Below are 20,342 nucleotides of genomic sequence, written 5' to 3'. Positions count from 1 at the left end.
TTTTAAAGATACTAATAAAAGTTTCTAGAGGTCATTCAAGGTCAATCAGCGCCCCAACAATACCCAAATCAAACAAAATTGATGTCATGCATTTGTGCTACATTTGAGCTGCTAAACTTTTCATTTGTGCTGCTTTTGTTTTAAAGAATTTATTAGTGGAAGTTTAAAGGTCAAAAGGTCAATCATCACAACCTTTTCACAAAGGGGCTTGTTGACCATGGATGACCTCTAAAAACTTTAAATAATATCTTTAAAATGATTGCGGCACTAACAAAACATTTTGCAGCACAAACGTAGCACAATTGACTGAGACAAATTTTGTTTGATTTGAAACAGGTGGGTGGGGGGCAACTTCACTCCGGTGTTATGGCAAAAACAACAACAAAAAACCCCACATCCCCACCTTTAACCCATGACTTTGGCACACGTCGTCTCTTTTTATGCAACATGATTAATAAAGGAACAGAATTTCCTTTCATGTGTTATTGTTTAGGCTCGAATTGGTTTGATGTTTAAAGCCTCAAAGTGAGGAAATAATAACTCGACCCAAATCCATTAAAGCAAAAATAATGAGTCCATTTTTAAAATGTAAATACTAGAAGTACAGATATTGGTTTTAAAAAAAATGGCTTTAGTTGGGATGGTGGCACTGTTGCTTTACTTACTTACTTTAGTTGTTCACACAAAGCATAAAGGTAAAAAAAACAATATATACAGTGTTATCTTCATTTTAGATTTAGAAAAGTATTTGTGGCTCCCAGTGTTTTATTTTGCGTGGAAACCGGGTTCAAGCGGCTCTTTGGGTGTTAAAAGTTGCAGACCCCTGGTCTAGTTTAAGGACTCATTTTCTATTATTTTGAAAGCGTCAATTTCGTATACCGGAAGTACCCCTGCTTCTTCTGGACTTGATATTTTAAGGCGCAGACGCTTGTGTGTTTGGATCTGTGTACTGCGTGGTAAGTCAGTATATGTTTTTATGCTTACTTTCATGTCATCATACGTTCACGTTTTTCATACGTTGGCGGTGAAAAACCCGTGTGTCCGGTAGCGTGACGGAATAGTGAGGATTAGTTTGAGTGCACCGAGAATGATTTTCAGATTAGAATTTAAGAGACGTTGAATTTTATATACCATGAAGATTGCTGGTTTGCTGTTACACTGTTAGACAAACTGACCCTCTTTGCCTTCGCTTTTCAGTTACCATATTTAGGTAACTAAATATTCAAATATTCCCTGTAACTAGAGCAGAGCCGGGTGCCTTCGTTACGGAGTAGTGATGTGCGGATCGATCCTGAAAAATCGATTCCTCCGATACCAATCATTTATGTTCTAGAATCGATTCTCACATTAAAATATCGATATTTTAGTAATTTAGAGTAAATTTGTAGTTTATCATTAACAGGAACACAGTGGAAAGAAACTATAACATTCGAATTGTCCACATTAAAAGGAACTACTTCCTCTTCCGCCTTCCATAGTCATGTGCGATATACGGCTGTATAAATGTCTCGCCGCCCCTTGCTGTGCGCACTCACAACGATGGCTGAGCGTAATTTTGCAGACGTATTTTACCTCCACAAACAGCTGAGACGTGAAGGTATCTCTCGTCTTACATACGCTGCATTGGCATTGCACCTTAATAATAAACTCATAAAAGAGGTTAATAAGTACTCATATGTCAATGGAGGACTTAATGTGTTAGATTTTAACACTTTAAATAACACATTCAAAATAAATTGGTTAAAGAATCTAATCACTAATCCTACTTCCATTTGGAATACTATACCTGTGTTCATGTTTAAGTTAGGTGGCACTGAATTTTTCCTTACCTGTAATTTTGGTATTGATAAAATCCCTATAAAAATCTCTGCTTTTCATCCTCAAGCTTTTTTAGCATGGACTCTTATTTACAAGCATAACTTTAGTCCACACTGTTATTATATCTGGAATAACAAGGATATTTTATTTAAAAGAAAATCTCTCTTCTTAGATAGTTGGTTTAGGAATAACATTGTTTTAGTCAACCAATTATTTGATTCAAATGGTATGCTTTTCTCCTATGAAGAATTTTGTTTACATTTCAATTTAGCTATAAATCGTCATGATTATACAAAAGTATTTGGCTCAATACCATCAGGGGTTTGTATGCTGTTTAAGAATCAACCTAATATCACTTCATTCCACAGGGCGTTGGCATCTCCTATACAAACTTTTGTTGGCAAGATTTGCTTTTCTAAGCAATCTAAAAACAACAATAAATCTATCAGATCTTTATTTCAGAGTAGCATAACCACGGTACCATATGTAATTTTTTTCTGGAACTGGTTGTCAGATTATGTGGAACGAAGTTTGGAGACTCCCTAATCAGTTTTTAATTACCAACAAAATTAAAGATATTTCTTATAAATTAATACACAGAATTTATCCTTCTAAAGATTATCTTCAAAGCAAATTTAATTTAGACATTGATACAAGCTGTAGCTTTTGTAAAACTTCCAAGAAATCTACTATACATCTTTTTTGGTTTTGTAACCTTGTGCAAGATTTTTGGCAGAGTTTATGTTTTTATCTCAGAAAATGTATTTAAATTCATTTGGGCAGCACGGTGGCACGGTGGTTAGCACTGTTGCCGCACAGCAAGAAGGTCCTGAGTTCAATTCCAACATCAGGCCGGGGTCTTTCTGTGTGGAGTTTGCATCTCCCCGTGTTTGCGTGGGTTCCCTCCGGGCACTCCGGCTTCCTCCCACCGTCCAAAGACATGCAGCTTGTGGGGATAGGTTAATTGGATAATCCAAATTGCCACTAGGTGTGAATGTGCGAGTGAATGAGAGTGCAAATGGTTGTCTGTCCCTGTGTGTTGGCCCTGCGACAGACTGGCGACCTGTCCAGGGTGTACCCTGCCTCTCGCCCTATGACAGCTGGGATAGGCTCCAGTGCCCCCCGCGACCCTGAAAAGGAGAAGCGGAAGTGGATGGATGGATTTGTACTGTTTTGGAAATATGTTTTATTTGGTCTACACAAAAACCAAAGACAATTCAACTGTGATATCAGATATATGATTAACTTGTTAATTTTAATGGCTAAATTTCATATTCACAAGTCCAAATGTTTAGGAAGACATCCCTCTTTTTATGTATTCTCCTTTGAACTTGTACAGTATCTTAATTCAATTAAGAACTCCACTAACCCAAAAGCTATAAAAACTATTGGTGTTTGTGAAAAAATCAAAATCTTTCAATCACTTTATTCTTTGGCTTGATCAGTTACTTTCCTCTTAGCATATTTATATTGTAGGTTCTGAAAATTGTTCTTTTATTTGGTTGTCTATGGTATGTAATTTTTTTGTAAGTACAACACCATTAATATGGTACTGTTTAATTCTATTTTGTATTGTACTGAGGTTTAAATAAAGGTTTGAATGAAAAACAAACAAACAAAAAAAAACAGCTGAGACGTGGGCTGTGTCCCAATTAAGAGACCGCACGCTTGAAGTACGCATTTTGAGTGCGATTACGTCACCGCCACGCGACGACGGCGGTCCCAATTTGAAGTGTACTTCTCTTAAAATGTTTCCAATTGATTGGAATATACAATCACCCGCACGCAAGGCCCTACCTGTGTGGGTGGGTGTGGTGGAGCGGGAAGAGGGAGGTAGCCGGGGATGGGGAGGAAAAGAAGGGAGGGGAGGATGCCCCTCCCTAGGGCCAGCTCCCCCGCTGACCCCAGTAGGCACCCCCGTCCTCTGGTATCCACCAAGGCAAGGGAGCCCAGGCCCATCCAGACCGGGGCCTACGGCAGCAGCACCGCCAAGCCCCACAGGACCCGGGGCAGCCCACCCTACCCCACCCTAGAGGAAACTGTACCCACCCCAACATTCAATCATCTCCCAGACTACACAAGACAACAGACACCCAGGTTAAGTTTATTCTCCACCTCTCCTATGTCTCTCCCCCACCTGCAGAGTGGACTCCTGCAAGGATGGAACAACCTCCCTGCCAGTTGAAGAGCCCCCCAGTTAGGCCGATGCACAAGAGGCCCCCTGCGCCAGGGCTGAGCCCCCGTGCACCCACCCGCCCACGACCTCGGCGACACACCGACGAGGACCGAGTGTGTGAATTGTATTTTAAAAATGCACAATAGATATTCAAATAAATATTCCCCTTTCGAGACGGGGCTATGTTCACACTGCAGGCGAAAGCGCATCAAATCCGATTTTTTTGACCCATCCATCCATCCATCTTCATCCGCTTTATCCGGGGCCGGGTCGCGGGGGCAGCAGCCTAAGCAAAGAGGCCCAGACCTCCCTCTCCTGGCTTTTTTTGACCCTTCACTGTAAAATCTAATTAGTTCTCAGAACTCAAAAAAATTAAGGAAACTCGTTGCCTCAAAAAACCTAAGTAAAGCTTACTTAAGATGACTGTTAGGACAACTTATTCATTGCAAGTCTGCAGTATTAAGAATAACTTGATATTTCTGACTGTACAATACTAATTGTTTACCTACTGACAAACATTTCAAGTTCAACTAAATGAAAAAACAATTTGTGGTAACCTGAATATGATTAAAAATAATTAACAACACTTTTTGTAATGATGTTAAAATGAGCCCAACTTTTATTTTCAAACACAACAAAGTATAACAGCCAACATACTGGACACTGTTCTGCTGAACAACAAACAATTATATTGCCATCACTGTTATAATCTCACAATGAAACAAAGTCTCAGATGTAATTATTCTGAAAATAAGTTTAGGCCTACCACAAGTTTGTTTTGTACTTGCATTACTTATATAATCAAAATAAAATATTTATTGTTCTGTCACAAGTGCAGTCTCTAATTTAAACAACACATTTGTTTTTCATTCCAACACAGGAGCTGGAATGTTGTATTATTTTAAGGATGGCTTGTTTCCAGTCCAGGCATTACTGCCTGAATGACTATCATGGATCGAGGTGATCCAAATGTAGGTGCAGAAGAAAGTCTTTAACTTCCCTTAAGTACAGTGGCAGTGAATGTAGGTTGGAGATGCAATGAGCTTGAACCTGCAGGTGACCATCTTCACTGACCACACTATCTGTGACGGAGGACTCATCTCTCCTGTTGTCCTGCAAGCAAACAATCATATTTTTTGGAACATGAACTTAATTGCTTTCTTAAAACATTTTTTTCTGCATTTGGTATAAAACAGACTCCAATTTGGACAATCTAAGGCTCCCTCCCCATCGGAGAGGTGACATTCAATGTCCCAATTGTCAGTCTGGATAGCCCTGACCACCACCCAACACACAATAATGTCATGAAAGCATAATTTTGCATAAGCTATGCAAACATGGCCAATAACTTTCATTCTAATAATGTGCAAAATGATTTGGGCACAAAACAAATTTTGCTGTTAGAAAACTTGCAGACTTCACTATTTACAGTGTAGACCCTCTAAACTAAGTTTGGGGGATGTGATCTTTCAAGAAATGCAGACCAAACTGTTGTTGTTTGTTTACTTACACAGCATGTCTTGTAGAATTAACTGGAGTCACCAGCAACAGCATAGTGCAGTCATATTTCAAGTCTAATAACAGAAGACAGGAAAAGATCAGTACAGAAACAACTTCCCCAAACCAAAGCACAAAGAAAACAATAAGTAAAACAGGCTGATCTAAAGTATGATTAAAGTTCAGCCTGATTAATATAAATGTCACTGACAGTTGCTAATATATTGGAAAACCAAAATACTTACTGATGTCTTTCTGTCCAACAGCAGGAGTGCTGGTCCCAAGCCTCAAAGACAGTAAGAAGCAAGCAGAGGGAGAAAAAACAGAACATTTTTCAGAAACTGATTTGATCCTTAATGGCTGTGCAATTATTGTAAAATAGTTTGCTTATGTTGTTAAATAAAGGCTAGATTTGACATTAATAGATGCCACAGATGTTCAAAAGCTGCCACAACGCATGAAAAAAATGGACGTCTCTGAAAAGTTTGGCGCATTTTTGCAAATATGTGATGTCTTGATAAATCGAACAGATATTTGAACTTTACACAGCAACATTTTCGCCTGAAAATATCTTAAAACTTTATTTTGTGACCCAGAAAAATTAATACGTTTTTTAGCCGTGCTCCTCCGCCATTGCCGCGCTTACAAGTACACAGGCTCCAACAACCGCGGCCGACAAACGCGATCCCCCTTTTCCCCAGACTACCCTTTCTGGGTCACAAAATAACCTTCTAAGATATTTTCAGCCGAGAATGTAGCTATGTAATGCTCAAATATCTACTTAATTTATCAAAATATCACATATTTGCAAAAGTGCTTCCATGTTTTTGGAGAGCTCCATTATCCACCAGCACGATAGCTGACCGAAGAGTCCGCGAGCACAGCTAACTCCTGGCTTATTGTTTTCAACCCCCTGCGATCTTTTGCTACTCAGGTTAAACATGATTGATATATATATATATATATATATATATATATATATATATATATTTAGTTAGTTAGTTAGTTAGTTATGGCTATGGATTGAAAATACACCCCACCCCTAACGGCTGCACCTCCCGAAGAATTTTGTCTAGGGTCTTATCTCACTTTTTTATTTCAAACAATCAACAGAAAATTTCACAGACATAGTTTTATGTAAGGTTTTTAAGGCTGTGGTGTTAATTTTTAAGTAGCATGAGCCCAGCGGCAGCAGCAACGCTAGGTTAACACTAACTAGCAAGATTATAAACCTGGTGCTAAACTAAGAGAAGCCACAAAATCAGTTTTCAAGAGAGTAAACATTTACTCACCAAGTCAGTGTATCAGGTAAAGACTCACAGCAATGAAAACAATAATATCCTGAACTGATGCTTTTCCAGGTTTGCTCAACATATTCCATAACAAATGCTGGCACCATAAACATGAGGACTGATCCAAGAGGGAGGAGGACGGTAGTGACGTGGCATTTTCAAGACACATCTTTCGTCCTTCCACACTGAGAAGCAAAACTTCCATCTTACTTAGTTTTTCTAAGTTAAGACAACTCAAATAAATCAGCATTTTTATCAGTTTTTCAGCATTTTTGCATAAAAAGTACTGGTAACTTATTTAAATTGAGTTCTAATAACAAATTGATAAAAACTGAGTTCAGCCTATTTAATATTTTTAATTAAACACAATATTACATTTTACAGTGTATGCGACCCATATCCGATCATGGTATGACAGTGTGAACGGCACAAATCCGATATTTTCAAATCCGATCTGGGTCACTTTGGTATGTGGTACTGAATCCGATACATATCCAATGTTTTAGAAAGCGACTGCTGTGTGAATTGTCAGGTCGCATTAAATCCATCTTTTACGTCACAAGACACAAGAAAGCTGTCTTGTGTCAATCTAGACGCCAGAATCCAAATCTAGACGCCAATTATCAGTGCTGGAGTAGCCCCCGAGAAGACATCGCAAACGCTTCTTGGCCATCCAGTGTAGATGTCAGTGAAACTGTTGGGAAGACAATGTTGGAGAGACGTGAACATTTTATTTGTACTGTATAATCTGCAGATTCTGACAGAAATCTGCAACTATCCTTTGAAGCACCGCTCCTCTAAAACAGCAATAAGGATCATTATTAGGTTATCTACATTATTATGTAAATAACAAAATAACTTAAAGCAAAAATTGGGAAACGTAAAGTCCTTAGTCTTTATATTAACGGCCATCAGTCAAACAATACTGTTTGCTCTGGGTCTAAACAGAGCGCGTTGTGTGTGACGTCTTGTTTTGCGCATGCGGGCCGCTTTGAACGTTCACACTAGAGAGCGTTTGCTGTCGCATTTTATTCGTAGTGTGAACAAGCAGACAAAAAAATCAGATTTGATCAAAAAATCGGAATTGAGCATTAAGACCTGCAGTGTGAACGTAGCGATAAGATTCTGCCTGTAAAATAATTTAAAAATCATTCACAAAGAGCTAAGGAAGCCAGTCTAGGCGTTACAGGACAGGGATTAATCAATGAGTTAAAGGTTTTAAATAAAAAATGTGGATTGTGACTGTTATCCGTAATGACAGCCGACAGGAAACCTGCCTTAGCCAACCTAACAGATTTCTAGAATTCCAGGCGGGTCCTGCGAAGGATGTCAAAAGACAACTGGAGCTTATCTTTTTTCCACTGTCTTTCAACTTGGCGGCAAATGCGTCGTAGAGCACGTAAAGACTCATTTAACCATGGTTGAGGGCAGCTTCAGGGGCCACAACGTCCAGTAAAGAAGAGCATGTAGAGAGGAAGGAGTTAGCAAAATCATCAACTGGAGAGGGTGTAGAACGATTAATGTCAGGAAGAACAGATTTGGAGAAAGCAGCTGAAAATTCAGCCACAGTCGCAGGATTGATTATGCACACAAGACGCCGAGGACCCTCAAAGTCCTGGTCCATTTTGCATAACTCAGCATCAAAGATGACTGGGAAATGGTCAGAGATTCCAATGTTGCTAATGTCCCTGATACAGATGTCCAGTCCATAAGAAAAACTCAAATCAAGGGTATGTCCTTTGAAGTGGGTAATCTGGCTGAGATTAAAACAGTCAGCTAAGGCTAAAAAATCCTTGGCAAACACATCATCTTTACAACAAATGTGAATGTTAAAATCGCCAGTGATAAGAACACGATCATAATTTAAACTAGAAAGCTGAAAACCTGAAAACAAAAGTGCTAAAAGCTGACGTTCACACAGAAGAAGTTGTAAAATAGCTGAAAATGTTTTAAATGTATATTACAAAAACCTAAGAAATAAGAAAAGAAAATTTAGAGTCAAAAAACATCTGAATGAATATTAAAAGTTCATATTCTTTAAATCACTGAATGACTAAAATGTGATCCCTCTACTTGGATCCACACAGTTTAAAAAGTTTAAATGTCTGAGCTTTGAAAGACACGGTGTTGGAAAGAAGAAGAACAATGGCTATGATTTGAGGGTAAAATGATAGCTGTAGAGCAAACACTGTGGACACAGCAGCAGTTGAAAGAGAAGTGTTTAAGATGAATCTTGGCAGAGTGAGAGAGAGCTCGTTAGGCAGGCAGGTGTGAGCCTGGTTGCTATAGTGACGGCACCCAATGGCTCCATACACACGCACACAGACATGCACCTCACTTCTGCTGCTTAAAATGAACAGAAACGTCAGCCCGAAACAAATCATTCCCAAATGAAAAGTACATGTCATATTGACAAAATTCTTTCACCGTGAGTGGCAGCAATGTCTAGTCTACCAAATTCTCAGTTTTCATGCCTGTGGAGTTTATTATACGGACGTAATGACAGCGTAAAGACAGCCTGTACTTCTGATTTTCAAACAAACTTTCTGAGCCATTTTAACATTGGAGTCTATGGAAGAGTTGGAGGGAGGAGGCTGTGCATTGGTGACATTTATGAAAGAACCATAACACCTATTACAATAATAAACACATTGGATGAAAGAGGACAGCGATGGCTACATTTGAGGGTAAAATCATACCTGTACAGGAAACGCTGCGGACACAGCAGCAGTTTAAAGAGAAGATTTTAAGATTAATTTTTTTTCTCTTTTCACTCTACCAGTTGAACTGTCTCACTTTAGCGCCAACAGTCCGTCCCATACACACCCATTATAAACTCTGAAACGGCTGAAAAAAGGATGAAACTTAAACTGGAACTGAATAAAAAGTATAATAGATATTGAAAAGATAAATACAAGTTGAATAGTTGAATATCTTGTCTTCGTTTTAAAGTTTGAATGAAGGCTCTACGTCAATGTATGTGGAAATAGATACAGTTTAAAGAGGAGTAAGTTGAATGAGAATTTGAAGGGTCTCTCCATTGAAATACATGGGAAATTTTTGTTGAATAAAGTTGTTGAATAATTTTAAAAATATAAATGTTAAAAATGAGAAAAATAGAAGCAGTCATGTCCAAAAGAAGAGGAATCTAATGGTGTTAAAATGGTTTTTCTAAGTTGAACGGTTTTGAAGGAGATAGACGGCAAAAAACGTACGGAATAAAATAGAATAAAGATTCGAAGAACAATACTTTTCAAGCATTCACACTAATAAAGAGATGCTAAAAGGTCAGCAAAATTGTTAATGAAAGTCTTATTATATTTCGGGGGATGGTAAATCACAACACAGAGAGTCCACCACTTGCTAATTTTACTGAATCTGTGGAAGCTCCTCCATAGCCACCACCAAACAACTGAGTTATTTTTACTTATCTGCCAGCATCTGGCCCATCCTCCACCTTTCATTGTTTATACCGTTACGGAAAAAAAACAACAACAAAAAAACATGGGCCCATAAAAACCAAAAATTACCATGGTCTCATATGACCACATGACTTTCTCCCATGCTTCCTCTGGATTATCCAGATGGTCACTGGCAAACTTCAGACGGGCCTGGACATGTGATAACTTCCGTGCCATGCATGATTTGATACCATGATGGCGTGGTGTAGGGTTCGGCTATATCATACCGTTCATGGTAATACCGGTGTAATGTTGGGCAACGATAGGAAAATGAAATATCGCGATAGAATATGGGTAAAACATGCATGCGCAGTGCCTTTGCTTTCATACGCACATGGCGGTGACGGAGAATGAGAAGAGCGAAAGTGGATCGTTGAATGAAACGGATGAACCAGAACTGGTTTGTAAAAATGCTGCAACTTCAGTGGTGTGGAACTGGTTTAGCTTTCGTCCGTCAGATAAACAACAAAGCACTATTTTTGGTAGAGCATGCTAGCGGAACGACGTTATTACCGTGTTGTTTGGAAAATACAGCATACTTAAAATCAATTCTTTGATTTTTCTGAAAATCGACAGTGCCCCTTATAATCGCGTGTGCCTTATGTATGAATTCTGGTTGTGTTTACTGACCTCGAACCGATTTTATGTACACACCGCTCGAAAATCTGTCAAATGTTTCAGTACGACTTTGCTAAGCTACAAAGCCGCACCGCTTGATGGATTGTCGGAGCATTACGGCTATCGTAGGCAGGAGCCTCGCGGAGTGATACGTACGGTGCTTCAACATAATATTACCGTATTGTGTGTGTTTAACCTCTTTTAAGTTTTGTGGATATTATACATAGTTATGCTGAGGATATGTCGGCCAATTTTCACTGGAAATGCCTTTTGGTTAAACTTTCAGCAAGGAATTTGCACTGTTAAATTTTTATATAACTTTAATGCACATAAAAACAGCTGCTTGTTTAACCCTCCTGTTATGTTGCGGGTCAGATTGACCCAGAACAGAAGAGATGTCACATGTCATCTGCATCACTACAGAAAACAAAAAAAATCAAAATTATAAAAGAAAGTTGTAAAATAATCAATACCAGTGTTTCTGACACTTTTGGATGAGTAAACATGCCCCGGGTCAATTTGTCTGAGTCTGAGACCTGACATTTTTTCGTCTGAGTCTGAGACCTGACAACTTTTTTCCTGAGACCTGACGATGTCCTAAAATGTACACCGTAAGGCCACCGTTTTCTTTGTGAGTATTTATTACACAGTGTGCTGGGGGGAAAAGCCTGTTCTAACGTTTGAGTCTAAGGTTTATTTTTTAGCACCTGGCGGCTCTTTTTTGCTTCTCATCCGAAAATGCTCTGCATCCTCTTTCATGTGATTCAGTTTATTTTGAAAAGTCTCAACAGGATCTTGAGCTTTATTGTGAAAGGTTTATGTGGAAAATAAACAAGCGGACACGCGATGATTTTACCGTTATTGTTGCTAAGGACAACACATAAAAACAGGCGCTTGTCTTGTCAGTAGTGTGGTTATATTAAATATAAGAGAAGGAGAGAACTTTAAGGAATTAATATAGCCACTACAGTGAACGTCAAAACGATGAAAAAATATTGCCGTAAACAGTTTATTTTGCGACACCATGAAACAAACGATAGCATAAAATGAAACAATAGATGTTTATCGTCATCCGATATATATCGTTATATCGAACAGCCCTACTGAATAATGGATCGAATCGATATGGGACCTTTTGAATCGGAATCGAATCCATTCTAGAAATCAGTGATGCCCAGCCCTATTAACAAGCTAACGTGTTGACGCAGTGCAGCCCCACACAGGGGCGTCTGAGCTAACTTGCTAACGGAGAGTTGCCGTGTTAATGCGGTTATGGCATTAATGGCATTTTCAGGAGATTAACGCTGATAGCACTAACCAAAACACAATCCCCAGTCCCCCCCCCCCACACACACACAATTTAGTTGATTCTGCAATGAAAGCTGAGTTTGACAGGCTTAAAATCCTATTTTTGCACCAAAGTGGGGGATTCCCATAGAACTGGCATATGCTGGCATAAAAAACAAAACAAAACAAGAAAACAACCTTGCTGTTAAAGAGAAGCTCTTGACCAAAACATGCAAATGATTTACCAGTTGGAGATAATGTTTTTGAATTTCTGGAGTTTGACCCCATTCACCTTCAGGTCCGCAAGCACTTTTACTTGCACAACATACCCATTTGTTCTCATTTCTCGGCTCGTCAAACTCTGAGTTACCTGGGGATCTGCCACATTTAGGTATAATTTGTTTTGTTTTGTTTTGTTTATTTCTTTGTTTGTTTCTTAACAGAAGTCCAGAATATTTGTGCTTTTTTATCATCTGTTAAGCAGTGTTTGTGCTGCAGTCTTATTTTGTAAAAGGACATGTTGGCCTTTTTATACCTGTTGCTTAACATAACCCGTGTGTGTGTGTGTGTGTGTGTGTGTGTGTGTTTGTGTACGTGTCTGCGTTAAAAATATCTTGTTTGTGCTGAAAGATTCACCAGATATTATTTGAGTGACACTTCTTGCCAGATGACTGACCTCTTGCCAGTGGTGGTGGTGCATGGAGGGGCAGGGTTTGTCCCAAAGGAGCGGTTGGAACTGGCCATTTCAGGGGTTCGTGCAGCAGTGCGGACAGGGTACGCTATCCTCAAGGGAGGGGGCAGCAGCATGGATGCTGTGGTGGAGGCTGTGAGCCAGATGGAGAATAACCCTGCCTTCAATGCAGGTAATGGAGAAACTGAGAATTTTATATATATATATATATATATATATATATATATATTATATACACACACTAACAAGCCATATGTCACTGCAGGACACTAAAGATTCTTGGAGCTGCATCATTTCTCAAATCATATTTTAGGTTGTGGGTCAGTGCTGAACATCAAAGGTGAGGTGGAGATGGACGCTATCGTGATGGATGGCAAAACACTTGCAAGCGGAGCAGTGTCCGCAGTACGCAACATAGCTAACCCCATCCAGCTAGCAAGACTTGTTATGGACAAGGTATGCATGTTTCTCCTGACTGAACTGCAGGAACTGTGTGGAATCATGCATGTGTGGAGACCGCTGTGGATTTTTATCTGTAAATACATGATGGACACCTACAGGACCTTTCTGCCTTCATCAGCACCTTTATCTATCAATGTAGCTAAAGGTGCTGATTACAGCCTGTTGACAGCTGTAGCTATGATTCCTTCTTCCGATAAGAACAAAATTCTATATGCTTGAACTGAAACCGTTAGTATAGTCTGGACGAAGCACAGTATTTCAAATGTGCTCTGTAACTGTTTACAGTGTGAACTTTGATCTTTGCTTCAGACCAGTCACGCGTGTCTGACAGCCGAAGGTGCTAATCAGTTTGCTCGATCCATGGGGATCGAGGAGGTCCCCCAGGAGTCCCTCATCACTGAGTATTCCCGCATGCGCTGGAGGAAGAACCTTGCACCTGATGCCAACCCTGTGGAGTGCCAAATGTGAGACACAACAGTTTTAAGCTTGCTAGCATTATTTATTTTTATTTTTTTAAAGTAATATCCAGAAATGAAATGAGCCCTTTTAGTATGTAACCGATCAATAGACATCTCTGCCGTGTACGCACTTATCCATAAGCTCACTGTGTTGCATAATGTGGACCCTGACTTCCTTCACTCACGTCTCTTAGTGTAGATAAAGGGAAGAAGCGAGTCTTTGCAGGACTTACACAAACCCAGAAAGATGTTATCTCACTTTGAATTTAAAAAAAGACTGAAAAGGAATATTTGGCAACTAATTGGGTAAATTAACAGCGGGTTAGCAAAATGATTGGGTATTTAAAAAACAAACATCTTAGAGAAGCAGAGCTTTTCCAGTCCTTTTTACCAGTCTGCAGAAAACTGCATAGACGTTGGTGTTGAGCAGTTAAACAAGAGTACCTAATGAAGTGGCCGCTGAGTGTATATGACAGACGGAGAGGAAAAAACAAAACAGAACAAAGTAGAACTAGAGCTCTCAGACATGTTCTGCTGCTCTGCTCTCTTTTGTAGGGGGAAGGCAGGCACGGTTGGTGCAGTAGCAGTTGACTTAGAGGGCAACTTAGCCTGTGCAACTTCCACTGGTGGGATGCTGAACCAGATGGAAGGTCGGGTGGGTGACACCCCCATCATAGGTCAGTTCACACATGCCTGGTAATTATTTACATGCAGTTGTAATCAATTTTGTGTCTTCGCTGAGCTTTTAACCTTTAGCCAGTCTTAAATGAATAGTTATTTAATGAACAATGGGAGTATGGTTAATATTTGATTCAATTCTAGGTTACCTAAGAATATTTTGTTAGACAGCAGCAGGAAAAAAACCTCTGACCTAAATTGTATTTAAACATAGGTGTATGCTGTGATATCAGTGGCTAAATCCTAGTCTAGTTTGGTAAACGGCAGCAACTTGCTTTTGGTAGTTGCGTCAATCCCGTCTAATCTGTCACTATCGATAAATGAGTGACAGGAGTATTTTTTGAAACAAATGCTTGAATTAAAAAAAAAAGACTGTCTGCAAAACTAGTGCAGAACATTGATTAAAGAGACAAATGTGCAGAATCAAAGTTTTAAAGCAGTGGGCTGCTTTGCAAAAGGAACTGGAACTTATTTCATTCATTTGATTACAACAACCAAAAGTCTGAATCACAACAGTGTTGCTGCCTGCTGTGGTTCAGTTCAAGCAAATTTAAGGGAAAGCCTTAGTCTTCCATCTAGCGAAATAAATGTGTAACTGCATCCATGTGCAGATGAGACTTCTAAAAATGTTTTTAATAACAACATCTTCAACATTTCATAGCAGAGCCTCTTTATTGACAGTATTAAATGTCCAAATGCTGTTTCAAGAACATACAAGGTGGCATGTAGATAGACTGTATATAAAAGACATATATATTCAGTCTGACACCCATGTGTCACCCATGTGGCTTGCTCAATGCATTTAGTGTTTCAACTGCGACAATGTTGCACAAACGGCCATAATATTTGCCAAATAATTACATTCAAATGTTCCAAATGGCACCAAAACTGCAAACTCAGTGGGGAGATCAGACTCAAATGAATGTAAGTAAGGTTGTGCCATAAACTGTATGTTACATCAGCAACAAACAATTTCAACAAGTTTACCCTCATAAAAGGCTAAGCTTGCACAGTCTATTGGTGAAGAATTGTTCAGGTGTTCAAGAAGTGGTCATGGTATCTCTGAAAAGACATTTTTCCATTAATCAAACATCAGAACAGATATTAATGGAAAGAATTAGACATGAAGCTCTGGTAACACAATAGTACTTGTTTTTGTTTTGTTTTTTAAGTACCATAGCTAGTGTAGGCAGCATATGCACTGAGTAGGGTTATCAATTTTATTCAATTCAGTTTTATTTGTATAATCCCAAATCACAACAACAGTTCATATTGTAAGGTAAAGACCCTACGATAATACAGAGAAAACCCCAACAATCAGAAGAACCCTATGAGCGAGGACGTGGTTATAGTGGAAAGAAAAATCTTCCTTTTAACAGGAAGAAGCTTCTAGCAGAACAAGGATAAGGAGGGGCGGCTATCTGCGGTTTGGGGTGAGGGGAGGGAGATGGCACACACAGAATCTATACTCCGATACTAATCTATGCAAACACTTACAAATTAGATACTTCTCTGCAATAGTGTTGATACAAGCAATGCCATCTGCACCTTCTCCAGCTGCTTCACACAACGTTCATAGCCCCGCCTCTCACTGGCAGCAGAACACACCTCCCTGGTCCTTATAAGGCATTTTGGGAGGTCAGTAAAGCTCCTGTTTCACAACATCAAAATATTAAACAGTCATCATAAATGTTATGATGCTCGGCTGGTGCACATAATAACATTAGCCGTTCAATTATTAGAAATGTGACTACACAACAGCAGCATTAGCCATCTGTCAGTTTATCATTAAAGACATGGCTAAAATCTGTTCTCCCAGGGCTGCCTCTGGGTGTTGCTAGTGTTTTCATAAAGCTTCCAAACCTGCTTATAGCTGCAGGAAGATCCAGAGAACAGCTCATAAGCTGTGCAGGACGGCTGAAATATTTTGTCTTTGTCAGGGTCTGGAGGGTATGCTGACAACCAGTCAGGAGCAGTGTCCACCACAGGTCACGGTGAGAGCATCATGAAGATTACACTGGCCAGACTCATCCTGTTCCACATGGAGCAAGGTAACACACACACACACACACACACACTTGTTTTCATATCTTAGTAAATACATCTCATTGACATAATGCTTTCCCTAGCGCTTACCCTGACCCTAACTATCAAAAATGAATGCCTAACCATAACCTAGTTGTAACCCAATTCAATTCAATTCAATTTTATTTATATAGCGCCAAATCACAACAAAAGTCACCTCAAGGCGCTTCATAGATACAGAGAAAAACCCAACAATCATATGACCCCCTATGAGCAAGCACTTTGGCGACAGTGGGAAGGAAAAACTCCCTTTTAACAGGAAGAAACCTCCGGCAGAACCAGGCTCAGGGAGGGGCGGGGCCATCTGCTGTGACAGGTTGGGGTGAGAGAAGGAAGACAGGATAAAAGACATGCTGTGGAAGAGAGACAGAGATTAATAACAGATATGATTCAATGCAGAGAGGTCTATTAACACATAGTGAGTGAGAAAGGTGACTGGAAAGGAAAAACTCAATGCATCATGGGAATCCCCCGGCAGCCTACATCTATTGCAGCATAACTAAGGGAGGATTCAGGGTCACCTGGTCCAGCCCTAACTATATGCTTTAGCAAAAAGGAAAGTTTTAAGCCTAATCTTAAAAGTAGAGATAGTGTCTGTCTCCCGAATCCAAACTGGAAGCTGGTTCCACAGAAGAGGGGCCTGAAAACTGAAGGCTCTCCCTCCCATTCTACTTTTAAATACTCTAGGAACAACAAGTAGGCCTGCAGAGCGAGAGCGAAGTGCTCTAATAGGGTGATATGGTACTACAAGGTCATTAAAATAAGATGGGGCCTGATTATTTAAGACCTTGTATGTGAGGAGCAGGATTTTGAATTCAATTCTGGATTTAACAGGAAGCCAATGAAGGGAAGCCAAAACAGGAGAAATGTGCTCTTTTTTTCTAGTCCCTGTCAGGACTCTTGCTGCAGCATTTTGGATTAGCTGAAGGCTTTTCAGTGAGTTTTTTGGACATCCTGATAATAATGAATTACAGTAGTCCAGCCCGGAAGTAATAAATGCATGAACTAGTTTTTCAGCGTCACTCTGAGACAGGATATTTCTAACTTTAGAGATGTTGCGCAAATGGAAGAACGCAGTCTTATATATTTGTTTAATATGTGCGTTGAAGGACATATCCTGGTCAAAAATGACTCCAAGGTTCCTCACAGTGTTACTGGAGGCCAAGGTAATGCCATCCAGAGGAAGAATCTGGTTAGATACCATATTTCTAAGCTTTTCAGGGCCGAGTACAATAACCTCAGTTTTATCTGAATTAAGAAGCAGAAAGTTAGCGGCCATCGAGGTCTTTATGTCTGTAAGACATTCCTGCAGTTTAACTAATTGGTGTGTGTTATCTGGCTTCATGGACAGATAGAGCTGGGTGTCATCTGCATAGCAGTGAAAATGTATGCTATGTCTTCTAATGATGCTGCCTAGGGGAAGCAAGTATAATGTAAACAGAATTGGTCCTAGCACTGAACCCTGTGGAACTCCATAATTAACCTCAGTGTGTGAAGAGGACTCTCCATTTACATGCACAAATTGGAGTCTATTAGATAGATATGATACAAACCACTGCAGTGCAGTACCTGTAATACCTACAGCATGTTCTAATCGCTCTAATAGGATATTATGGTCGACAGTATCGAACGCTGCACTGAGGTCTAGCAGGACAAGCACAGAGATGAGTCCACTGTCAGAGGCCATAAGAAGATCATATGTAACCTTCACTAAAGCTGTTTCTGTGCTGTGATGAACTCTGAAACCTGACTGAAACTCTTCAAATAAGCCATTCCTCTGCAGATGATCTGTTAGCTGTTTGACAACTACTCTTTCAAGGATGTTTGATATGAAAAGAAGGTTGGAGATTGGCCTATAATTAGCTAAGACTGCTGGGTCTAGAGATGGCTTTTTGAGTAAAGGTTTAACTACAGCCAGCTTGAAGGCCTGTGGTACATAGCCAATTATTAGAGATAGGTTGATCATATTTAAGATCGAAGAATTAATCAATGGCAGGACTTCTTTGAGCAGTTTTGTAGGAATGGGGTCTAAAAGACACGTTGATGGTTTGGAGGAAGTAATTATAGAAGTTAACTCAGAAAGATCAATTGGAGAAAAAGAGTCTAACTGGTAATAAGAGTAGCTGTAGATAATATTACATCTGTGGGATGATTATTGGTAATTTTTTCTCTAATGACAAAAATTTTATTTGTGAAGAAGTTCATGAAGTCATTACTAGTTAACGTTAAAGGGATGGTTGGCTCAAAAGAGCTCTGACTTTTTGTCAGCCTGGCTACAGTGCTGAAGAGACACTAGAACCACACTTTGAGCTTAAAAAATGCCTTCAGACTTGTGGGGATGGACATTTTGTCCCCGTGAGTGACTGTTGGTCCCCAAAAGTATAGTAGCATGCCAATTTTCTGTCCTCACAAAGATGTCTAAACATGTACACACACACACACAAATCTGAGCCACTGTGGCTGAGGGGGTTGAGAACCAGATGCGAGGTTGGTAACACTTTGCCACACACAGCTTCAGCTCTCATATTTGATTTATTTACATCCAGAAAAAAACTAAAACTCCTCAGAGGAGCCGCGACTAAGCCTTTTTACCCATGGGACTTGCACGCACTGTTTCTGGGGTCCTGGAAGCTATTTGGACCTAGGTTTTTGTTTGTTTTTCCTTGATTTGCCCTTCACTGTAGCAGTATACCAATTATCCCAGTAAAGCTCTTCTTGTTTTCTTCCTGTAACCAAGTTTTGACTTTAGGACAAATGCTAACTGTAACAATGAGCCTCTCTCCAGACTGTTAAATTAAAACAAAAAGAGTTAAAGTGCTGTTTCTTGTGTCTCTTTTGTCAGGTCGGTCGGTAGAAGATGCCAGTGACTTGGGCCTGGCCTGCATGCAGTCCAGACTTGGGGGGCTAGGCGGGGTAGTGACAGTGGATCCTCAGGGCCACTGGGCTGCCCGCTTCAGCAGCAACTACATGTCGTGGGCTGCAGCCCAGAGGGATATTATGCACTATGGCCAGTTCTCTGGAGAAAACTTCACCCAAAGCATCAACTGATGGATGTTGTTCATCATTTTTAAGGGAGAATTTGATACTACTTGGACAACAAAAGAAATTCAGTACAAGTTTATCCAGGTGCTAAGATAGATGGTCATTGTGCATTTGATTAAAACACAAAGTTATAGCACAAAATGTTTTTATCTGCAAAGGCTTACAGAGCCTATGAATTCTAGGCTGGAACTAATTTCAGATTACACTCTTAAAACTCCTTTAATGCAGTCTTAACATTGCCTTAGTGCTTGTATGTTAGCAATCACATCAGGCCTAGCAAGGGCTTTATTTAGGATAAATGGTATTAAGCAATAAGTTCAAAATCACCAGTAAGTCATGTGTAAATGATTGTTTTTGGCAGCATTGTACCAGGAACCAAGTCCAGACCGTAACCGTGAATACCCATGAACGTTCTTTTATTGTATGTTCATTAAGTTCAGGTTTCGAGTGAGTCTGTGCAGGAAGCAAAGTGGACACGAGTCCCGTAGGTCCTGTACAGGACTTAAGAACTCCAAGCCATTCATTTGATCTCATTTCTTAAGAATAAAATTACAGAGTTGTTTACATTTCTTGATTGAAAAAAAGATTTTTCGTGAGATTTTTTCAAATGAATGTCATTTTGAATGTTTGAATGGCAATCACTGCAAAATAAATCGGAAACTGAAAATGTGGTGTGGGGATTTTAAATAAACTGAATCGAAATATTTGTGAATGTGATCTTCAGATGTTTTATTTTTACCGTTTTTGTGTTAATGTGATGTCAGTGTAAATTACTGA

At 39.6% G+C, this 20,342-nt stretch overlaps 1 protein-coding gene across 3 annotated transcripts; it reads left to right on the top strand.

Moving 5' to 3' along the window:
- Positions 1 to 886: 886 nt before the first annotated feature.
- Positions 887 to 20,277, top strand: LOC148100022 (isoaspartyl peptidase/L-asparaginase-like). Of its 3 annotated transcripts, none has more exons than XM_087850405.1 (7): positions 887 to 956; positions 12,817 to 13,012; positions 13,154 to 13,296; positions 13,612 to 13,766; positions 14,316 to 14,437; positions 16,379 to 16,489; positions 19,366 to 20,277. In XM_087850405.1, the coding sequence occupies exons 2-7, from the start codon at positions 12,817 to 12,819 to the stop codon at positions 19,569 to 19,571; spliced, it is 933 nt and encodes a 310-aa protein (XP_087706531.1). In that variant the 5' UTR covers positions 887 to 956; the 3' UTR covers positions 19,572 to 20,277. The 3 variants fall into 3 exon arrangements, with proteins under 3 accessions (XP_087706531.1, XP_087706530.1, XP_087706529.1); XM_087850404.1 differs by having other exon boundaries at positions 889 to 956; positions 12,780 to 13,012; XM_087850403.1 differs by lacking the exon at positions 887 to 956 and adding an exon at positions 6,482 to 12,540 and having other exon boundaries at positions 12,780 to 13,012.
- Positions 20,278 to 20,342: the final 65 nt, after the last annotated feature.

The sequence above is a fragment of the Neolamprologus brichardi genome, chromosome 13 (assembly GCF_056152115.1).
Source record: "Neolamprologus brichardi isolate AB-2024 chromosome 13, ASM5615211v1, whole genome shotgun sequence".
NCBI lineage: Eukaryota > Metazoa > Chordata > Actinopteri > Cichliformes > Cichlidae > Neolamprologus > Neolamprologus brichardi.
Note: the sequence above shows the minus strand (reverse complement) of the source record. Positions and strands in the feature narration are given on the sequence as shown.